Source organism: Parambassis ranga, chromosome 12 (genome assembly GCF_900634625.1).
Source record: "Parambassis ranga chromosome 12, fParRan2.1, whole genome shotgun sequence".
Lineage (NCBI taxonomy): Eukaryota > Metazoa > Chordata > Actinopteri > Ambassidae > Parambassis > Parambassis ranga.
The window spans coordinates 11,170,526-11,187,481 of NC_041032.1; the positions used below are offsets into that span (position 1 = coordinate 11,170,526).

Here is a 16,956-nt window from a genome sequence, read left to right on the forward strand (position 1 = left end):
ATTAAGAACAATTGTCCATATATTAGCATGTCAATGTCTGTAATAATGAGTGGATCAATGAGCAGATGTGTGGAAAGGCACATGAATAATTCAGTGTCATTTATTTCATTTTTTTTTTATTTTTACAGTGATAAAAACATAATGAGAACTGCAAGGTATTTTTGTAATTGCTGAAATGAACCAGCAGGAGGCGACAGCTCTGCGTTCCTGCCGGCGCCCTGGTGTGATGACGTATGACGCTCTCAGCCGAGCCGATCCAGCCTACCCACTGCCCCGTTCATTCTCAGGCCGGGTAGCACCCCAGCGACAACACTGCGATCGGTTCAACCTATGACGATTCGGCTCTACAATCGCTATCCATCCTTCGAGTAGGCAACACTTTGTGGAAATATATCACTATCACTGACCAGAAGATATCCTTAGTTGTTGAATCGGTGAGTTATGCATGCGGGTATCGGTGTATAATCCCCCTATTTTGCTTGTCTTCTCCGCTGCCCAGTTTTATTGTTGCTTTGTTCTGGGCAGCAGCCATTTTTAATCGCCTTGTCCTACATTGCCACCGCTGTCTTCAGACCGTTCAGAAAGCCAAGCAAGGTTGAAATTCATAGCATGGGGACTGGGCGTTTTATTTAAATGTACCCTCAGTAACCTTGTTCAATAATGTCAGCACAAACGCATAGAGAAACTCCCGGGCCTGTCAGGGTTGTTTTTGTAACTCTACACTGGAAGTTTAACGGGATTGCCATCTCGTTAGCTTCCTAACAACCTGCAACTGTCGATGGCAGCTAGCTAATGCTAAGTTAAAGTATTTGGTTGTTATGTTTTGCTAAATAAACAGTAAAACAGCAGTTTGTCTGTATATTTACAGTCTATAATATAATGACTGTAATTCGATATAGTTCATGCATGATCCTTGCCACCAGCATTTGATGTTTACATAGCCATTTTAATTTAGCCAGCAGCTAGCATGTCTCAGTCGTGATTGCTAATACCCTTACCTCAGGTTCTTTTAAATATTTGTCTTGCTCCATTACAGATTAAACATGGGGTTATCTTTAGACTATTATAAAATAACGAGTCCAACATCTAATACATTTTACAAATTCAAACAGACGGGTCTTCTTTTTGTTTTCGTGTAGCGAACTGATTGGTGTCAGTTTCATGTTAGCATTATCATTAGCTTTCCCCGAGTCAACGGTACCTTTAGGTCAAATGTTATTATCGGGCCCGAAAATTAATGTTATCACTGCAATATATATATATATCCATTTTTACCTATTTGGTTTGTATAGGTTCTCTAGTAACACATTGTTGACATGTAAACGTGGTATGTATGGTCGGTACTAGTTTGCATAGCTTACACATCTGTCCAAACAAAATGTAAAATCCTTTTATCTCAATAGCAACCTTAGATAGATTTAGGGAACATTGGTAGCATGAGAGTCTACAGTATTCTTTAAACATAACATTGCTAGGAAATATTTGCTAAACGTTAAAACTATAGCGGATTTTTAAACGAGCGGCCTTTTTGGGGGAATGACGGGATTTATGATCAAATGACAATAGATGTTATTTTTCTTTTAATTAGTAAGTATGTTTGTATGTAATATGTTTGATGGCATGTTTTTGACATTGTTTGGTACTCAGAGCATTGATGGGTCCATATGCACTGTTAATAAATAATACGTTATCGCATTGGCTATAGAGATGACTTTTTTCTGTAGATTAGGTTTGCAAAAGCTACAATATCCTTAGAATTGAGAAACAGATGTATTGGAGTCATGAGTTATAAGTTGTGTTTAGCCTTAATGCCACTAGTCTAGTGGATGTTTTGAAGTTTATAGGGTTTCCTTTACACTGAAGTCAGGCAACTCACAACAGTTTCTGAAGGATCCTTTTAAGAGCTGACTTGTGGTTACTGAATATGTGAATTGCTGCAAACATTAAATGCTGACATATGCACAGATTTTTCCTGCTATCTTCTAAATATGTAGATTACAATTAAGAGTCTGTGTTGCTCTATAGCATCCAAACCACAATGGCTGTCAAAGAAATTGATTTTCTTTCTGCTTCCATAAGCCTGACAGGTTGATGTAAATGCATGACAAACAGAAAATCCATATAATCCAAGTATTTTCTGTCACAAAAAAATCTGCAAACTGATGCTAGAGTTGGGTTGGTGTCTTATAATCAATGTTAGAATATATTCCAGCCAATATAGTACAAGTTTGGTTTCAGAAAATTTGACAAGAAGCTAAAGAGTTCAGCTGGTTAACATGGATGTCTGTATCTCTCTTTTTAGATTCAGAAGGCACTAGGAAGAGGCGCAAAGAAAAATTTTCATACTCGATGACATTACATCGCAATGTCCGATCGTTTGGGGCAAATAACCAAGTCCAAGGATGGAAAAAGCAAGTATTCCTCACTCAGCCTATTTGACAAGTACAAGGGAAAATCAATAGAAACTCAGAAAAACGCAGGTAAGGTTGATTAAGTTTTCTTCTCCCCCAATACTTTCTGTTCATTTTTCAGCCCCTAACTTACTCTCCTTTTATTTACACGTTTTATCTGCCAGTAGTTCCACGACATGGCTTGCAGAGTCTTGGTAAAGTGGCCACAGCCCGGCGTATGCCCCCACCTGCTCACCTGCCGAGCTTGAAGTCTGAAAACAAAGGAAACGATCCCAACGTGATTATAGTGCCCAAAGACGGTACAGGATGGGCGAACAAGCAGGAACAACCCGATCAAAAGAGGTAACTTGTTACTGTTTCTGTTGGTTTGTCCTTCACTAGGTAGTAGTACTTGTGCATGTGACTTAATCCCTTAACAATTTTTTTATATATGTGCAGTTCTATTGCATCAATACCACAGCTGCCGGAGTTGCAGCCGCAGCTGGCTTTACAGAAATCTGTCTCCAATCTTCAGAAGTCCTCAGCAGTAGCCACCCAGGAGGTGTGTATGTGTAGCTATGCTGGTGCAGTTTTTCTTTTAAATACACAGCCAGTGGCTTATTCTAGATTTCTAGATATCAAATCTATATGTCAAAGGTAGGGGACCAGCATTTGGCGTGTGACTTGACTTTCCTAATTTCCACAGAACACAAACACAGGTGGACCAAAGCAATGGGCCCAGCTAAATGGAAAGGCAGTAGAGCAAGATGGTGAGTCATCTCAGATTAATCTATATGTTAGTGAAAGTTGTGTTAAAAATGAAATTACAGGCAAGCTGTGTGCTGTGCAAATTGGCATCCCATATATCTTTGCCTTCTGATGCAATGTTCCTTTGCCTCTTTCTGTGACGATCTAAGGTTCAAGGGCCTCAAACCGACTTCAGCCCTTCTCTCACGAGGAATTTCCCACACTGAAGGCAGCTGGAGAACAGGACAGGGCTGGCAAGGAAAGAAGCGGCTTCGATCCGTCGTATGGGCCCGGACCAAGCCTCCGCCCCCAGAGTAAGTTCTGCTCTTACTTCCCTGTACAAGGTATTGGCTGGTGGGTGCACAGACAGAAATCATTTTTATGGAAAGCAAATTACTAAATGGATTTTTTGACAGTCTAGCTAATAAGCTAATAATACTTTCAAACACAGCCAATGGCTTGTAAAACTAAAAACAAGACAATACAACAATTAAAGTAGGAAGGCATTTCATGCAGTGTGTATACAACCCAGTGCTCTGTGCAAGTCTATGTCATGTATTGAAACTGCTTTCAGGCAAGCAGAACATCACAATAGAACCGCTGACATAAAGTAGTGTGTCACATTCACTGCCTCTAGGTTTAGCCATGACCCCTAGCTGTAAAGTGGAGAATAGCTCTTAACAGTTTATAATCCATTTTTCTAAAATCTCCCCTTTCCTCTTTTGTCTAGATGTGACGAGCTGGAGGGAAGGTGGTGGCAGGAACCTTCAGCCTTCGTCACTCACCCTCAGCTTGCCAGCAGATCCTGAGGGTAAGCCCACTGCCCTGGGTGAGACTGGCAGCCCTCCAGCCACTTCTCACCCCCCGTCTGCCACCGGCACCACCTCTTCTAGCGGAGCGACGGCTCAGTCACCAAGCCTTGACCCCAAGGAGCCTTCCCTGCGACCCGCCCAGCCAGTCCGCAGAACAACCGTCCCTACTGCCCTGCAGTACCAGCTTCACCACACATCCACTGCTGTCTACCATGATATGTTGCCCGCATTTGTAAGTATTGTATGATTCATGGCCATTGTTTGGTAAATAATCTTCATGACACAGAATTGCACTTAGTGTTATGGTTTGTATAGCATAGAAGTAGATATAATTGAAAGCAGCTTCTCTGCTAACCTGTGTGATAATGTTGTTTTCAGATGTGCTCCAAAGAGACACGCGAAGCCCCAGGTACAGACCATGTTCCTCCCACTGTAACAGCCCCAGTGCGATTTGAGAGCAAACCCAGTTTTAGGCAGAGCTATGTCAAACCTGAAGTTGCCAAGTAAGTGCATTCTGAATATCCAGGCAGTTACTTAACGTCCTTTGTAAATCTCCACTTGTTAATTTGCTGTTCTACGATCTGTGATTGCAGTGGTGAAGTGCGAAGAGAGAATCGCTTTGTTCGCGCTCCCCCTAGACTCTCTTCTCAGCCCATCCGCAGGCCTGGTGACAGACCGCTTCGCCCAGCTATTATTAATCCGGACGATTTGAAGGATCTGGATGAGCTTGATAATGACTGCGAGGACGGATGGGCTGGTCAGTAGTTCTTCTTGCCTGAGATATCAGTCAACTGTGTGACCCTACATTTTTCTGTTCAACTTGTGAATAATGTTTGTATCAAAGAATAAGGAGGAAAACAGTATTCCAGTTGGAATTCAGCACCTAATCCAATTGGTAGAAACAATTAAAGAAACTGTCTGTGGCTATTAGACATGTAATGTGATTCCAATGCTTTACCCACTGTAATTCACCAGTAAATGTATAAAATGTTTTGTATAGGACTTCATGAAGAAGTTGATTATAGTGAGAAGCTCAAGTTCAGCGATGACGAAGAAGAACACTCTGCTGTTGATAAAAACAAGATATGGTAAGATCTCTTTCCTCAAAGCGAACTACAGCTCAAAACAACCACAGTCTTGTCATTATGTGTGATTTAAATGTTCTTTTTAAGGACTGAGTGGGAGAGAGAGAGAGAAAACCAGCGAGACTGCCAATCCTCCCTCAGTTCAGGGGAGACATCTTTCCCCCAGGAGGGCCCAGAGGAGAGTTATTCCTACCAACATCATCACCACGAGGCTCCCAGGAAGAGCAATGGCAGATATCTCTCTACAGACACCCAGGTAACTACAATGATGCAGCTCTTTGATCCTCATCTTTTGAGATTACTTATCTAAGATTAACTCATAATGACACATAAAAACACATCTTGTTCTTTAATCCCCCTGTGACTGTGAAACATAAGACAACACTACAGAGTATGCAAAAGCAGGCAGTATGTATTCAAACAGCCTTAAGCAAGACTGTCATTGTGAATTGTAAGAAATTACCTTGCAATAACCATAGTGATATGTGTTTAACCACTTTTTACTTGCCAAACATTTGGCTTCTCTTTTATTAGGCTGGATTTGTTGATAGAATAAAGTAAATAAACAGTTCAGAACTACATGTAATATTTTCAGATCCACATTTAATATTTTCAAGTCTTTAAGTCTTTTAAGTTGATTAGTGTTTCTGGGTGGGCTTTGCAAAAGAAGCTTTGTGTTTCTAGTACCTTGCACATTAAGGAGCTTAATATGTAATGGCTAATAGGTCTAAATCTGGTCTAACAAAATCCACAATTTGTCTGTCACCTCTAGGCCCAGCAGAAGAATCAAGGGGAGCCACCAGCTGCAGACCAGGATATTCACCAGCGGCAGTCTCAAGCACCAGCCAGGGCAAAGTATGTATCCCCTGAACTGTCTGAGGCTGTTGAAAGAGCCCGGAGACGACGGGAGGAGGAAGAGAGGCGCGCCCGTGAGGAACGGCTGGCTGCATGTGCGGAAAAGCTCAAAAAGCTGGATGAGAAGTTTGGCAAAACTGAAAGGCAGACATCAAGGACTGAGGATAGCCAGAAGGATGTAGAGGGAAAAGACATTCCTTTATCCCCAAACAGAGAACAGACTAAAGGCCCCCATGACAATTGGCAGTACAGTACAAAAGGTAATACTCGTATACAGGCTTTTACATCTAGGAAATAAAATGTTAAATAAATGTATTTATGACACAAATTACAAATTCTAAACATGTTTTACGATTGAATAATTACAGAAGGAAATGAGTGTCCCCAGGACAACTCACCTGGCCATAGTTATCGTGAAGAGCCTGGCTTCTCTACCTACCGTGGCAGTGAGGATGATGCCCAGGAGCCCTCTTCTCCCTCAGGAGACTACAGTGGACGTCATCCCTCCAAACCTATACCACCCCGCTTTCAAAAACAACCACAGCACCACCAGCAGCAGCAGCAGGTGAGAATCTGATGATGAATCAAATGTTATATTAGTTAGTTTTTACATGGGGTATGGTTTGCCTGTCATGTCATTTTATGTTTGTTGTATGCACATAGGATCAAGTGTTTAAGATGCAACACTGGCAACAGTCAGGGCACCCCGCTCCATCAGGCTCAAGCCACACACAGCGAGGCTACTATCCTCCTCATGTCCTCGGGTTTGATCCCCGCTGGATGATGATGCCGCCCTTCATGGACCCACGCATGACCCAAGGACGATCTCCTGTTGACTATTACCCTGGTGCTGTGCATTCTTCAGGTAAACACTAAGGCTGTGCCAGAAAAAAATTGTTTAAGGAGCACAATATCAGCAAGTTGACAGCTAGATCATGTTAAACTAAAAATGTGTCTTGTTTGATGTGTTCCATCAAACAAACATTGGACAGCCAAAAAACTGCTTCTAGTTTCTTGATTGACATCTATATGCCGTTTTTTTTTTTGTTTTTAGCAGGAATGGTTAAATCCATCATGCATCAAGATCACTTGAACAGTCCTGGTTCTGATGAGGGATGCCATCCCAACCTGCACCAGGAGAGACGAGCGCCGTCAACTGAGCCTTATCCCGCGTGGAACCAGGATGGTTACCCCTTGCGCAGCTTCACACCACCATACCAGAGGCAGCATGAAAGCTCAGACAGTGGCCAGCATGATGACCGGTCAGTGGACTGTTAAGACACATAAGATTGGTGTCAGTCTGTGTTTATAATTTGTAACAATTTTTGCTTCCTTGTTTCCACAGAGGGGATTCCCAACAAGACTCCTTTGAAGAGAGGAGCAATGAGTGCTTGACACATGCACAAGATGATCTCCCCCATCATGCTTACCAGAGCCGAGGCTCAGATAGAGAACACCAAAATCATGACCAAGGCTTACTCACCACTGCTCAGAGCCTTGCTCAGAATCACTCAGAGAGTGATTACCCAAAACAAGAATCTAGAGAAAAGCATCTGAAGGATGGCCTTGACTCTCACGATGATACCTTAGATAGCATTAAGGACACCTGGAAAAGAGATGGAGGCCAAAAACACGATGGTGGACTCAACAGTACCCAAAGCCAGTGGTCTGAAGCAAGCTCTAGTTCTAGCAGTAGTATCAGTCAGCCTTGTGAGACCAGTGGACGGACCTTGACTCGTAGAACTGGGCCCATCAAGAAACCAGTTCTCAAGGCTCTCAAAGTGGAAGACAAGGAAAATGAAAAGCCAAAACTTGAGCCAGAGGAGAAACCTGTCCCCTATCGACTGGAGAAAGAAGTCCTTACTAATGTTTATGACTTGAAGAAAGATAATCAACCTGCCAACAACAGGCGTCCAGCCTCGCCAGTTATTGAGAAACAGCCTGAAGAGAGACATCAGTCACCAGCTCCCAGCAAAATGGACAGACCCCTGAGCACCCACAGCGATGACACTCCCAAGGAGAGCATCTGGGTAACTGGCAAGAACCAGTCACCTAGAGATTGCCAGGAAAGCAGAGAACCTCAAGTACCACGGCGTAATAACTGGATCTTTATTGATGAGGAGCAAGCATTTGGGGCTGTCAGGGGGACAGGTAGAGGTCGCAGTCGAGGCTTTAGAGAATTTGGCTCCAGAGGTGGAACCCGTGGTGGCCGTGGTGGTGATAATCTCAGAGGGGCCTATAACAATAACAACAGCGGTGGTGCTCAGCGAACAGGCAGAGGTCGTGCACCACCCAGGGACCTTATTTCTAAGGTTGAAGATTACCAGAGGGGCAAGCCCCGCAGGCGAAATGTTAGCGAGACCTTAAGTGAAGCCTCTGAGTATGAGGAACTTCCAAAAAGGCGTCGCCAGAAAGGATCTGAAAATGGAGAAGGCTACACAGAGTCTGGAGAAGTTCGTAAAGCTGATAGAGACTCATGGAGATCAAACAAGGTGTATACAGATGAACAGGCGGTCTCAGAGTCCAGAGAAAAGACCAAGGTCAGCAGGGGCTTTGGAGGTCGAGTTCTTCCTCCCAGACTGAACACCACTGGTAGCTACAGTCGAAACTTTGGAGGATCCAGAGATATTTCTACATGGCGGGGCCGTGGGCCTCAGTTTAACACCGGTGGGGGCTCCATGCAAGAAAATGGTTATGGTCCTGGGGCTGAGTCTACATACTCCCGCAAACCACAGGTTGAACGGGACACTCTGAAGTACACTCCTAAATTTACTGGCTCCTTCATGGAAAATGGCACAGAGGACCGTGAAGGGGAATACTACTTTGACAACGATAACCCAGATAGACAGATGACTCGGAGACGGCGTCCTCCACGTCAAGACAAGCCTCCGCGCTTTCGTCGTCTACAGCAAGAACGTGAACCCGGGTCAAACCAGTGGACAAGTGATGAGTATGTAAATGGAGATTTCACAAATCCATGGCCAGGCCGATCCAAAGGGACTGGGGATGATAACTGGCCCAGTGGCCACTACTCTGGACATTCTAGCCAGCATGGTCAGACAGAGGAATGGGAGACAGGATCAGAAAACAGTGACTTTGGTGACTGGAGAGAGAAACGAGGTGGAAATGGAGGCCTGTCTACACAGGGACATGGTGATATTCCATCAGACTCTGGCCATAGTGAACCAGGCTCTGGTGAGAAGAGGGAGCTGTCCAAGAGAAGCTTCTCCAGCCAGAGACCATTAGTGGAAAGGCAGAACAGGAAAGGGGAGCCATCACTGCTGGAAGTTAGCAAAATGGTGCGTGTAGCTGATAATTCCACCACCACCTCCTCTAACAGGAGCGACACTTGGCAGAATGGAGGAACTTCTTGTAAGAGGTGAGGCAAATAAGGAAAACTTGAAATACACTTACACAAAAAACAAAACAAATGCTAAGTTAAAGCACTTTTCTCTCACTGTCCATTTTCAGCAGGAGTCCAGATGAGCCAGGCCCTGTGTACAGCATCGAGCAGCCACCAGAGGACAGGGAGCCCAGTGACCCCTCAGTAAAGAAACTAGACAAGGAGCTGAAGCCAGGACCTGTCCAGACAGATATTGCTGAACCTTTGTCCCAGTATGATATCAGCAGCTACCCAAGTGAGTGCAGTTTTGTGAATTGTTTTTTTGTTGTATGAGTTCACAATAGAATAGAAACATATCTATATATCTTGTGTCAATGAAGGTTCTCAGTCATCCGGATAATTTTTATTTAGAAGGTTGAACAAGGCAACTGGGCTTGTTGAATTTTCTTGAAGACATTTTGCTGCTCTTCCAAGCAGTTTCATCAGTTATAGCTATATATCCTACCTGTTAGATAAGATATGATAATCCTTTATTAGTTAGACATTCACAACAGTTATGTACAGTCATGTTCAGAAGTTGGTAAACCCTCATTTAATTCTAAGTTTGTGTAAAAACAAGTAGTAGTTTGTTCAGATGCAGTTGTGCTTCCAAAGAGGCTTTCTCTTGGCAACCTTTCCAAACAAACCATGCATGCCCAGTCTTTCTCATTGCACTGTCAAGGACATTAATGTTTAGCATGCTCAGGGAGCCTTGTAGGCTCTGAGATATTCTTAAGGTTTTTTTGCATTTCTCTGAGCATTGCATGGGCTGACATTTTTTTTCTTTTTGGCTCCATTTCTGCTAAATAACTAATGGCAAAGTCAGAAAGATTTTCTGATCATGGTGCTTGTTTTACTGGTGCCACACTACATAAATACAGATATTTACCATTTCCCATAGAAAGTTTTCTATCACCAGAGTTTGTTGTGACACTGTATCTGCTTTGTAGTTGAGGGAGACACAGGGGGACCAGGTTCAAATCAAGATGTATACCAGGACGCCTTATCCAAGAAACAAAGACGGCCACAGGAAGATGAGAGAAGGAGAAAAGAGCAAGGAGCTCCTGTAAGTTATGCTTAACACAGATGTTCAGTAAGGTCCAACAACAACAAAAAAGTAAACATTTTGACCTTTTTCTTTCACCCATTTTAGGTGCCAGTGAAAAACAGGACAATCACATCCAAGATACCGCCACGCTTTGCTAAAAAGCAGGGAAACATGGGCATGGAACAACCTGAGGAAACAATTTCTTCAAACAATCTGGGAACTGAAATCTGGGAGACCAACAGCTCAGGTAGTGTCATAAAACAGTTTCTGTTTGTTTTGCCCTTGATACTTTTGTTTGCACAACTAAGCAGGAACAACCTTTTAGTTTTAGTGCTGCATGCATAATTAAAAGTTTAAAAGAGGTCGTGTCTCCTTGCATAATCTCTAGTGGTATTAATCTATTTTATTTATTTATTTATTAGCTCTTTCAGTTCAGTCTTCAGGAGGAGACTCATGGACTAAGCAAGTGTCTTATACTGGGAGTGAGCCAAACTCTGAGGTAGCATGATGTAGTTTAATCATTCCGGTTATTAAAGATTAACAGTTTATTTACAGCATTGTTGGATTATTATTTTTCCCATGACCAGGACTCTGATGCTGGCCCTGAACACAGTAAAGAACAGCACAAACCAGGGCCCATTGGAAATGAACGCTCCCTCAAGCACCGCAAGGGCTCTGAAGGAGTTGATAGGCTGGAAGGCAGCCCCATCACACCAGTCAACGGCGTGGATCTCCATGTAGACACTGTGCTGCCTGTGCCTCCTATTGAGTTTGGTGTCAGTGCCAAAGACTCTGATTTTAGCTTACCACCGGGTTCTACCCCAGTGCCTGTGTCCAATCCTGTCAACAAGCTTCAAGATGCCCTTACCACCAATGTGAGTGACTGTCTTAGTTTGTTTTATGGCATGTTTTTTTACTTGTTTTTTATTTATTTGCATCTTATTGAACCCAAACATTTTTTTTTCAGACAACTCTCAATCAGAGTATCCCCATGCTGCGTTCCAACCACCTGCAGCCTGGCATTAACCTTAACCCCATTACCTTCCCCAGTGCAGACCTCACTCTCAAGGTATGTGAAATGCAATCCCCCTATACGCAGAGCAACTCTTTCTTGTCTTTAGTGGGAAAGCAAACCAGTTATTTGATTTCCTTTTCTGCAGATGGAATCGGCTCGCAAAGCGTGGGAGAATTCCCAGTCTCTACCTGAGCAGGGCTCTCCTGGTGGCGGTGGTTCTTCAGGTGCTCAGCCTCCTTGTAGTGTTGGCTCATCCACTGGTGTCAGCTACGGTTCTTTTGGAGGAGTTTCAATGCCTCCGATGCCTGTTGCATCCGTTGCCCCTTCCATGTCCATGCAAGGTGAAGCTAAATTCCTTTTCCCTGTTTTATAAGTGGCTTAATTGTATATGATTTGAACTAAAGATTTTTTTTTTCTGTCCCTAATGCAGGTAATCATATTCCCCCGTTGTATCTGGATGGCCCTGTTTTTCAAAGCCAGCCACGCCTCGTACCTCCAACATTGACACAACAGCAGACCTACCAACAGGTACAGAAATACATGTGCAAAGACAGGCTTGTTTGTATATCAGCAGATTGTCATGATTTTTACATGTGCTTATCTATTCAGGCGGCTGCAGCCCAGCAGATTCCTATCTCTTTACACACATCTCTACAGGCTCAGGCCCAGCTGGGGCTTCGGGGGGGTTTACCAGTCTCTCAGTCTCAAGATATGTTCAGCTCCATCCCGCCCTTCAGGTAATGCATTTTTTTAAATAATTCTTACCAGTCACATTGATGTTTGCCTTACTTAAGCTATGATTGTTTAATGTGTGCGTCAGAAATAAAACCTTATTCTGATTTTTTTCTGTGTCTTACCATCAGGTCCCAGGTTTACATGCACCCCAATTTGTCACAGCCTAGCCCCATGGTGCTGTCAGGCGGGGCCCCTCTTAAGGGTCCTTACTCAGCTTTCCCTGGCATGCAGCCTTCAGACATGGTCAAGCCACAGTCAGGCTCACACTATCAGCCTATGAATGGCAGCCAGCAGCTAGTCTATGACAGTCAGATGAACCAGGGGCCTGGTATGGGATCCTCTCAGTTGATGGATTCTCAGCTCATCCAGGTTAGTGGACTGTACACAGAATTTAATTAAGCTCAGAAATTATATGCTTCTCTGAATTTAATCAAAGCATCACTGGACTGTTCCCTTACTAGGTGACTATGCCCCTTCCCGGCTCTCAGCTGCGCTATGGTTCTGCTCAGCAGCACCTCATCCTCCCACAGTCGATTCAGCTGCAACAGGGACAGAACTTGTCAGTGGGAGCCCCACGCCGAATGCTACCACCAGGCTCCCAGGCTGCTGTCCTAGCTGGCAACAGAGAGGTGAACCCCAAACTACTTTGAAGACATTGTTATTAAGGGAGTAGGCAGACCACAGTGGTTTTGTCTGTGTAGACAATTTTGTGAGTTTGTTGCCCTGTTTGCAGGGCTCGCAGATGGAAATGAAAGGTTTCCAGTTCTCTGAGAAGCCCAACCACTCCCCAGGCTTGTCCGGATCATACAGGTGGGACAAAATGATAATAAGTAGCTGTAACTGTAGACAGTGCAATTTGAGGGATTGAATTGAACTTTTTGATTTCCCCTTTTATCAGGCCTGGGTCTGCTAGCCCTAGTGGGAAGTCCTCTGGTCCTGGGGGACCAGTAGGCCCTCTGCCTACACATTTTACTCAGCAGGTATGTATTTATGCACAATGTATGTGAAGATGTATTTATTTAATCACAACATTTTTAAACTTGGGACAGTACCAGAGGGTTCCATTCCCTCTGAAATAATAATTGATACACTTAAAATTAAGGTTTCGGCCTCGCGTCACATACACACTAATGAATATTACATGATTTAAGCAAAAAGTAATTGGACCAAGTGTAAAAATTATGTTAAGAAAAATTACAATACAAGCATTCTAATTCTTATATTTCATTTATCCCCCCCCTTCACACTTTCCCTCCCTCCCTCCCTCATCCTCTGCTATGACCATGAACAGGTCCCACCTGCTCAAGGCAGCATGGTGATGCACATGCGCCCCCCCACCACTGGCCCTTTCCCTAATCCCATCCAGAGACCTGTCATGCAGGTCAACAAGCCTGTCATCATCCGTTCCCCCCCTTACCCCAATCCTGGCCGTGACCCTCCCCATTCTACCCCTCCTTCGGTCCCCGAGCCCCCAGTTAAAGGGCCAGAGGATGGCATGAAGGTGAGCCACCCACTGTAAATATAGGTAATTTATTTTTATCAATTTTCTTTTTCTCTATGTGAAATGATTTGTTTACAATGTAGTATTTAATAAATTTGCTGACATTTGACTTTACTAGATACTACACTAATATGGTTCTGTATTGTTGATAGTAATACAGTAAATGTGTATATGTGTGTATAAACTTACATTGAAAATGTGTCACAAATATGTAGAAATACAATGCATAAAAGATACATCATCTTATCTCTTATTCAAAAAAAATTTTGTGAGAAAATTATGAAAGAAAAGATGCTTGTCTTTCTGATGGCTGATCATGAGCTTTGGGCAAACCATCTATATGTATGTTTTGGCTGTCAGGTACTGCTGTGGGTCTTTTCTAACTGCGCCTCTTCTTTGCACAGAGTAAAACAATGCGAGAAGTGCGAAAGGCAGTGGGGGAGGGCAAAACTCCACCCGGGGGCATGACCAGCAAACTCCAGGAATCCCTACCCTCTGTGGCAGGGCAAGCCAAACCAGCACGCACTGGAGCCATCAAACCCCAGGCTGTCAAAGTAGAAGAGGGCAAGGCATAACAATGGACCTTAAAAAAATCCTCATCACCATTAAGCCTGCCAACACAGAGCACCAATGTCCGAGCCTTTTAAAAACCCACATAACCCACCAAGGCATCGAAACAAGGGGCAAGCAGACATCAGTACTAAGTTTGCCCATCTTGAACTTTCAGAACTGGACACTTATTATTTCACACCACGTATAGAGAAATATATATATATAAATATAAATATATGCATACACGCAGTCTTTAAAGCAGATCTCTTCAAGGTCCTCTTTAATTTATTATGAGTCACTTTTAAGGGGAGATAGGTGAAGAGAGGTTTTTTTTTTCTCTGAGAGGGAGGGGGGATGATTCATTTTTCATACTGTTTTGCCAAACTGTATTTACTCCCTGTTCATGGACTAAAGCCCTTAAGACCAGGCAGACACTTGATATAACTTACTATGAGAGGCAAAGTCTGTTGAAGTTTTTTAAAAAATTTGAAATGCAGTGGGGCACTTTTTTTGTCTTTTTTTTCCTTTGGTATTTTGCTGGTAAATAAAGGTTGAAGTCATGATCACCCATTCATGCAATTGGTAAAGGAATTCTTTTATCAACTGAGAAGAAACCTTATTTCATTGCATGTCCACATTGTGCACCACCCCAGAAATGCATCTTTTTGGGGTGTCTATAGTTAATTCAGCCCATGAACTGTGGCGAAAGCGAGTAGATTGGTAGAAAATTATTTCTTAAAGCTGTTCTTTGCTTTTATGTTTGGTTGCTCACTCTCTCCTTTGTGTAAATTTGAAAGAGAAACATGGACCATGGATGAAACTTTTATTAAAATCATGTTGCTTCCATGGGAACCTCACTGGCATTGGCACAGCGTGTGCATGTGATGTGCTGACCATGTGTAAACCTTCAGGACTCCTACGTAGAAGCTAGCAACATTTCACAAAAGACTTGGAACCCAGCATTCATTATGCTGACATCACCTGTATGGATTTTGATCAACCAAGCTGGCATCAATTTGGGGCTCATTGGGAAATAATTGGGGGGTGGGGTGGGAGGGGCTGGACTTGCTGTAAAGGACCCGTAAAATGCTGATTGAAATGTTTGCTTTTTTTATCACCTTGCTTGGGTTGTAATGAATCAAACTATCCGTTTATTAACATGTGATTAGGTGATTTATTTTTTAACATCCCTCAACATGGGGTGCTCTGCTTTTTTTTTCTTTTAAGCCTCCTGGAAGAGTTCTTCAATTTTGTTCAAATCCCACTTGGGTGAAATTATAGAGAAACGGTCTCACACAATGTTTGACATCCTGTCTCCGTCGTGGCACTAGCAATAAATGCTGCCTGACTATAATCACAATCAGGGTCCAAATAACCTTATTTCTGTTATTAGCTTATGATTACAAACAATGGGTGTTTAGCATTGCTTGTTGAATTAAAATACAATATTTGCTTGAGCTTTTTTTGTGAGCACAGCAGTTCCAGTGGATGACAACTGACTTTTAAAAGTGTTTGTTCTATTTTAAAATGTGAAGCTGTTGAAGTCATTTTTTTTTCTTCTCTTTTTTGTAACGGACACTCTTTTTTGAAACTCACAATACCAATGTCATAACTGGTTAAATGTTACTGCTTACTATAATGCTCCATGACACTACAAAATGTTTATCTTTATGACAGTGTTTCACTGGTATATGTGTATATGCATACTTAACTGTACAGTAAAGCCTTGTGAGTGAGTGAGAAGGAGAGGCTTAAAAACCCATATTTCATTTTAGATATTGTGGCACTATAAAGGATTTAATGTTGAAAAAGTCACTGTATTCTCAGAATGGACTGCTTTCACTTGTGGATAGGTCTGTGGGACTTGGAGTGTTTTTGCCTCTCATCTTTTACTGCAAAAGATCTTGATGCTCTCATCATTGTACCTGCACCACAAATGTTGCCCGACTTTTTTTTTTGTACTTTTAAGATGCGTATTTCATTTTTTTTTCTTTTTGTCAGAGGACCAGTGCTTTCTACAGCTGATCCAGCATTCTATTTATCCTACCTGACCTTTGACCTTTCAGGTATTTGGTCATTACTCTCCCTTGTTTAAAAAAGAGCTTATTGAAAGAAAAGAAATAAAGCAGTTGTGATTTCTTAAATGGACTGTTCATTGTGTATTCTCACTCATGTTTACAACTCTTTTAATTTTTAAGTTTTAGTATTTGCTTCAGAAAATACTGGGTGCACTACAACAGGCCTCAGAAATTCATCATTATGAGATAGATAAAAGTATTCATTCACTTAAGGAACTGCTGGGACAGAAAGCAGTGTCTTTCTATTAAATGCTTTACATTTATATGTACATGCATTTTTAATATACTGTCACTACACTACCAAACTATCAATACAATAATAAGCGCTGCTTATTGTGTAATTCTATTGAATCATCACAACGCAGTGCCATAGCGTGCTTTTATTTTGACAGGCTCAATCCAACACATACGGAGCGTTTAATTTGAAAAATATGTAACCGGAAGTTAAATGTGTTAGTTTTAATGAACAGTCTCGGTTTATACCTGTATATATCCGGAGGATGTTAAATGATTAAATGTTTAATTTTTAATTATTACATCTTTCGTAAATTTGTTATAGTCTTGGATTTAGGTGTTTGTATAATCCTGGCCACTGCCGTGCGTGACGTGTCAGATTCCGGACATTTTTTTCGCGACAAAGAGGCAAGTCTGGTCTGGACGAAGAAAGTTTTTTTACGGCTAAAGAGGAGTGAGGAAGTCGCGCACCTCGCTAAAGGATTTATTGCCAAATTCCATCCATATAAACAAGGTAAGTTG

General features: G+C 42.5%; 1 protein-coding gene across 5 annotated transcripts; it reads left to right on the top strand.

The window, feature by feature from the left end:
• Positions 1 to 255: 255 nt before the first annotated feature.
• On the top strand, positions 256 to 15,482 carry prrc2b (proline-rich coiled-coil 2B). Of its 5 annotated transcripts, none has more exons than XM_028417396.1 (31): positions 256 to 434; positions 2,303 to 2,480; positions 2,576 to 2,753; positions 2,850 to 2,952; positions 3,097 to 3,160; positions 3,308 to 3,451; positions 3,868 to 4,181; positions 4,328 to 4,452; positions 4,543 to 4,706; positions 4,950 to 5,037; positions 5,122 to 5,290; positions 5,807 to 6,149; positions 6,258 to 6,454; positions 6,553 to 6,754; positions 6,944 to 7,151; positions 7,235 to 9,268; positions 9,364 to 9,527; positions 10,222 to 10,337; positions 10,425 to 10,566; positions 10,742 to 10,818; positions 10,907 to 11,194; positions 11,287 to 11,388; positions 11,480 to 11,675; positions 11,765 to 11,862; positions 11,944 to 12,071; positions 12,198 to 12,438; positions 12,531 to 12,698; positions 12,803 to 12,879; positions 12,968 to 13,049; positions 13,361 to 13,570; positions 13,975 to 15,482. In XM_028417396.1, the coding sequence occupies exons 2-31, from the start codon at positions 2,366 to 2,368 to the stop codon at positions 14,143 to 14,145; spliced, it is 6,708 nt and encodes a 2,235-aa protein (XP_028273197.1). In that variant the 5' UTR covers positions 256 to 434; positions 2,303 to 2,365; the 3' UTR covers positions 14,146 to 15,482. The 5 variants fall into 5 exon arrangements, with proteins under 5 accessions (XP_028273197.1, XP_028273194.1, XP_028273198.1 ...); XM_028417393.1 differs by having other exon boundaries at positions 257 to 434; positions 9,361 to 9,527; XM_028417397.1 differs by having other exon boundaries at positions 257 to 434; positions 9,361 to 9,527; positions 12,812 to 12,879.
• Positions 15,483 to 16,956: the final 1,474 nt, after the last annotated feature.

Bases quoted from the DNA above. Each gene is read 5' to 3' on its own strand.
- prrc2b (XM_028417393.1), top strand. From the start codon at position 2,366: ATGTCCGATCGTTTGGGGCAAATAACCAAGTCCAAGGATGGAAAAAGC. The intron at 6,150-6,257 runs GTAATACTCGTA...GAATAATTACAG, and splicing joins TTGGCAGTACAGTACAAAAG to AAGGAAATGAGTGTCCCCAG. The intron at 10,567-10,741 runs GTAGTGTCATAA...TTTATTTATTAG, and splicing joins CTGGGAGACCAACAGCTCAG to CTCTTTCAGTTCAGTCTTCA.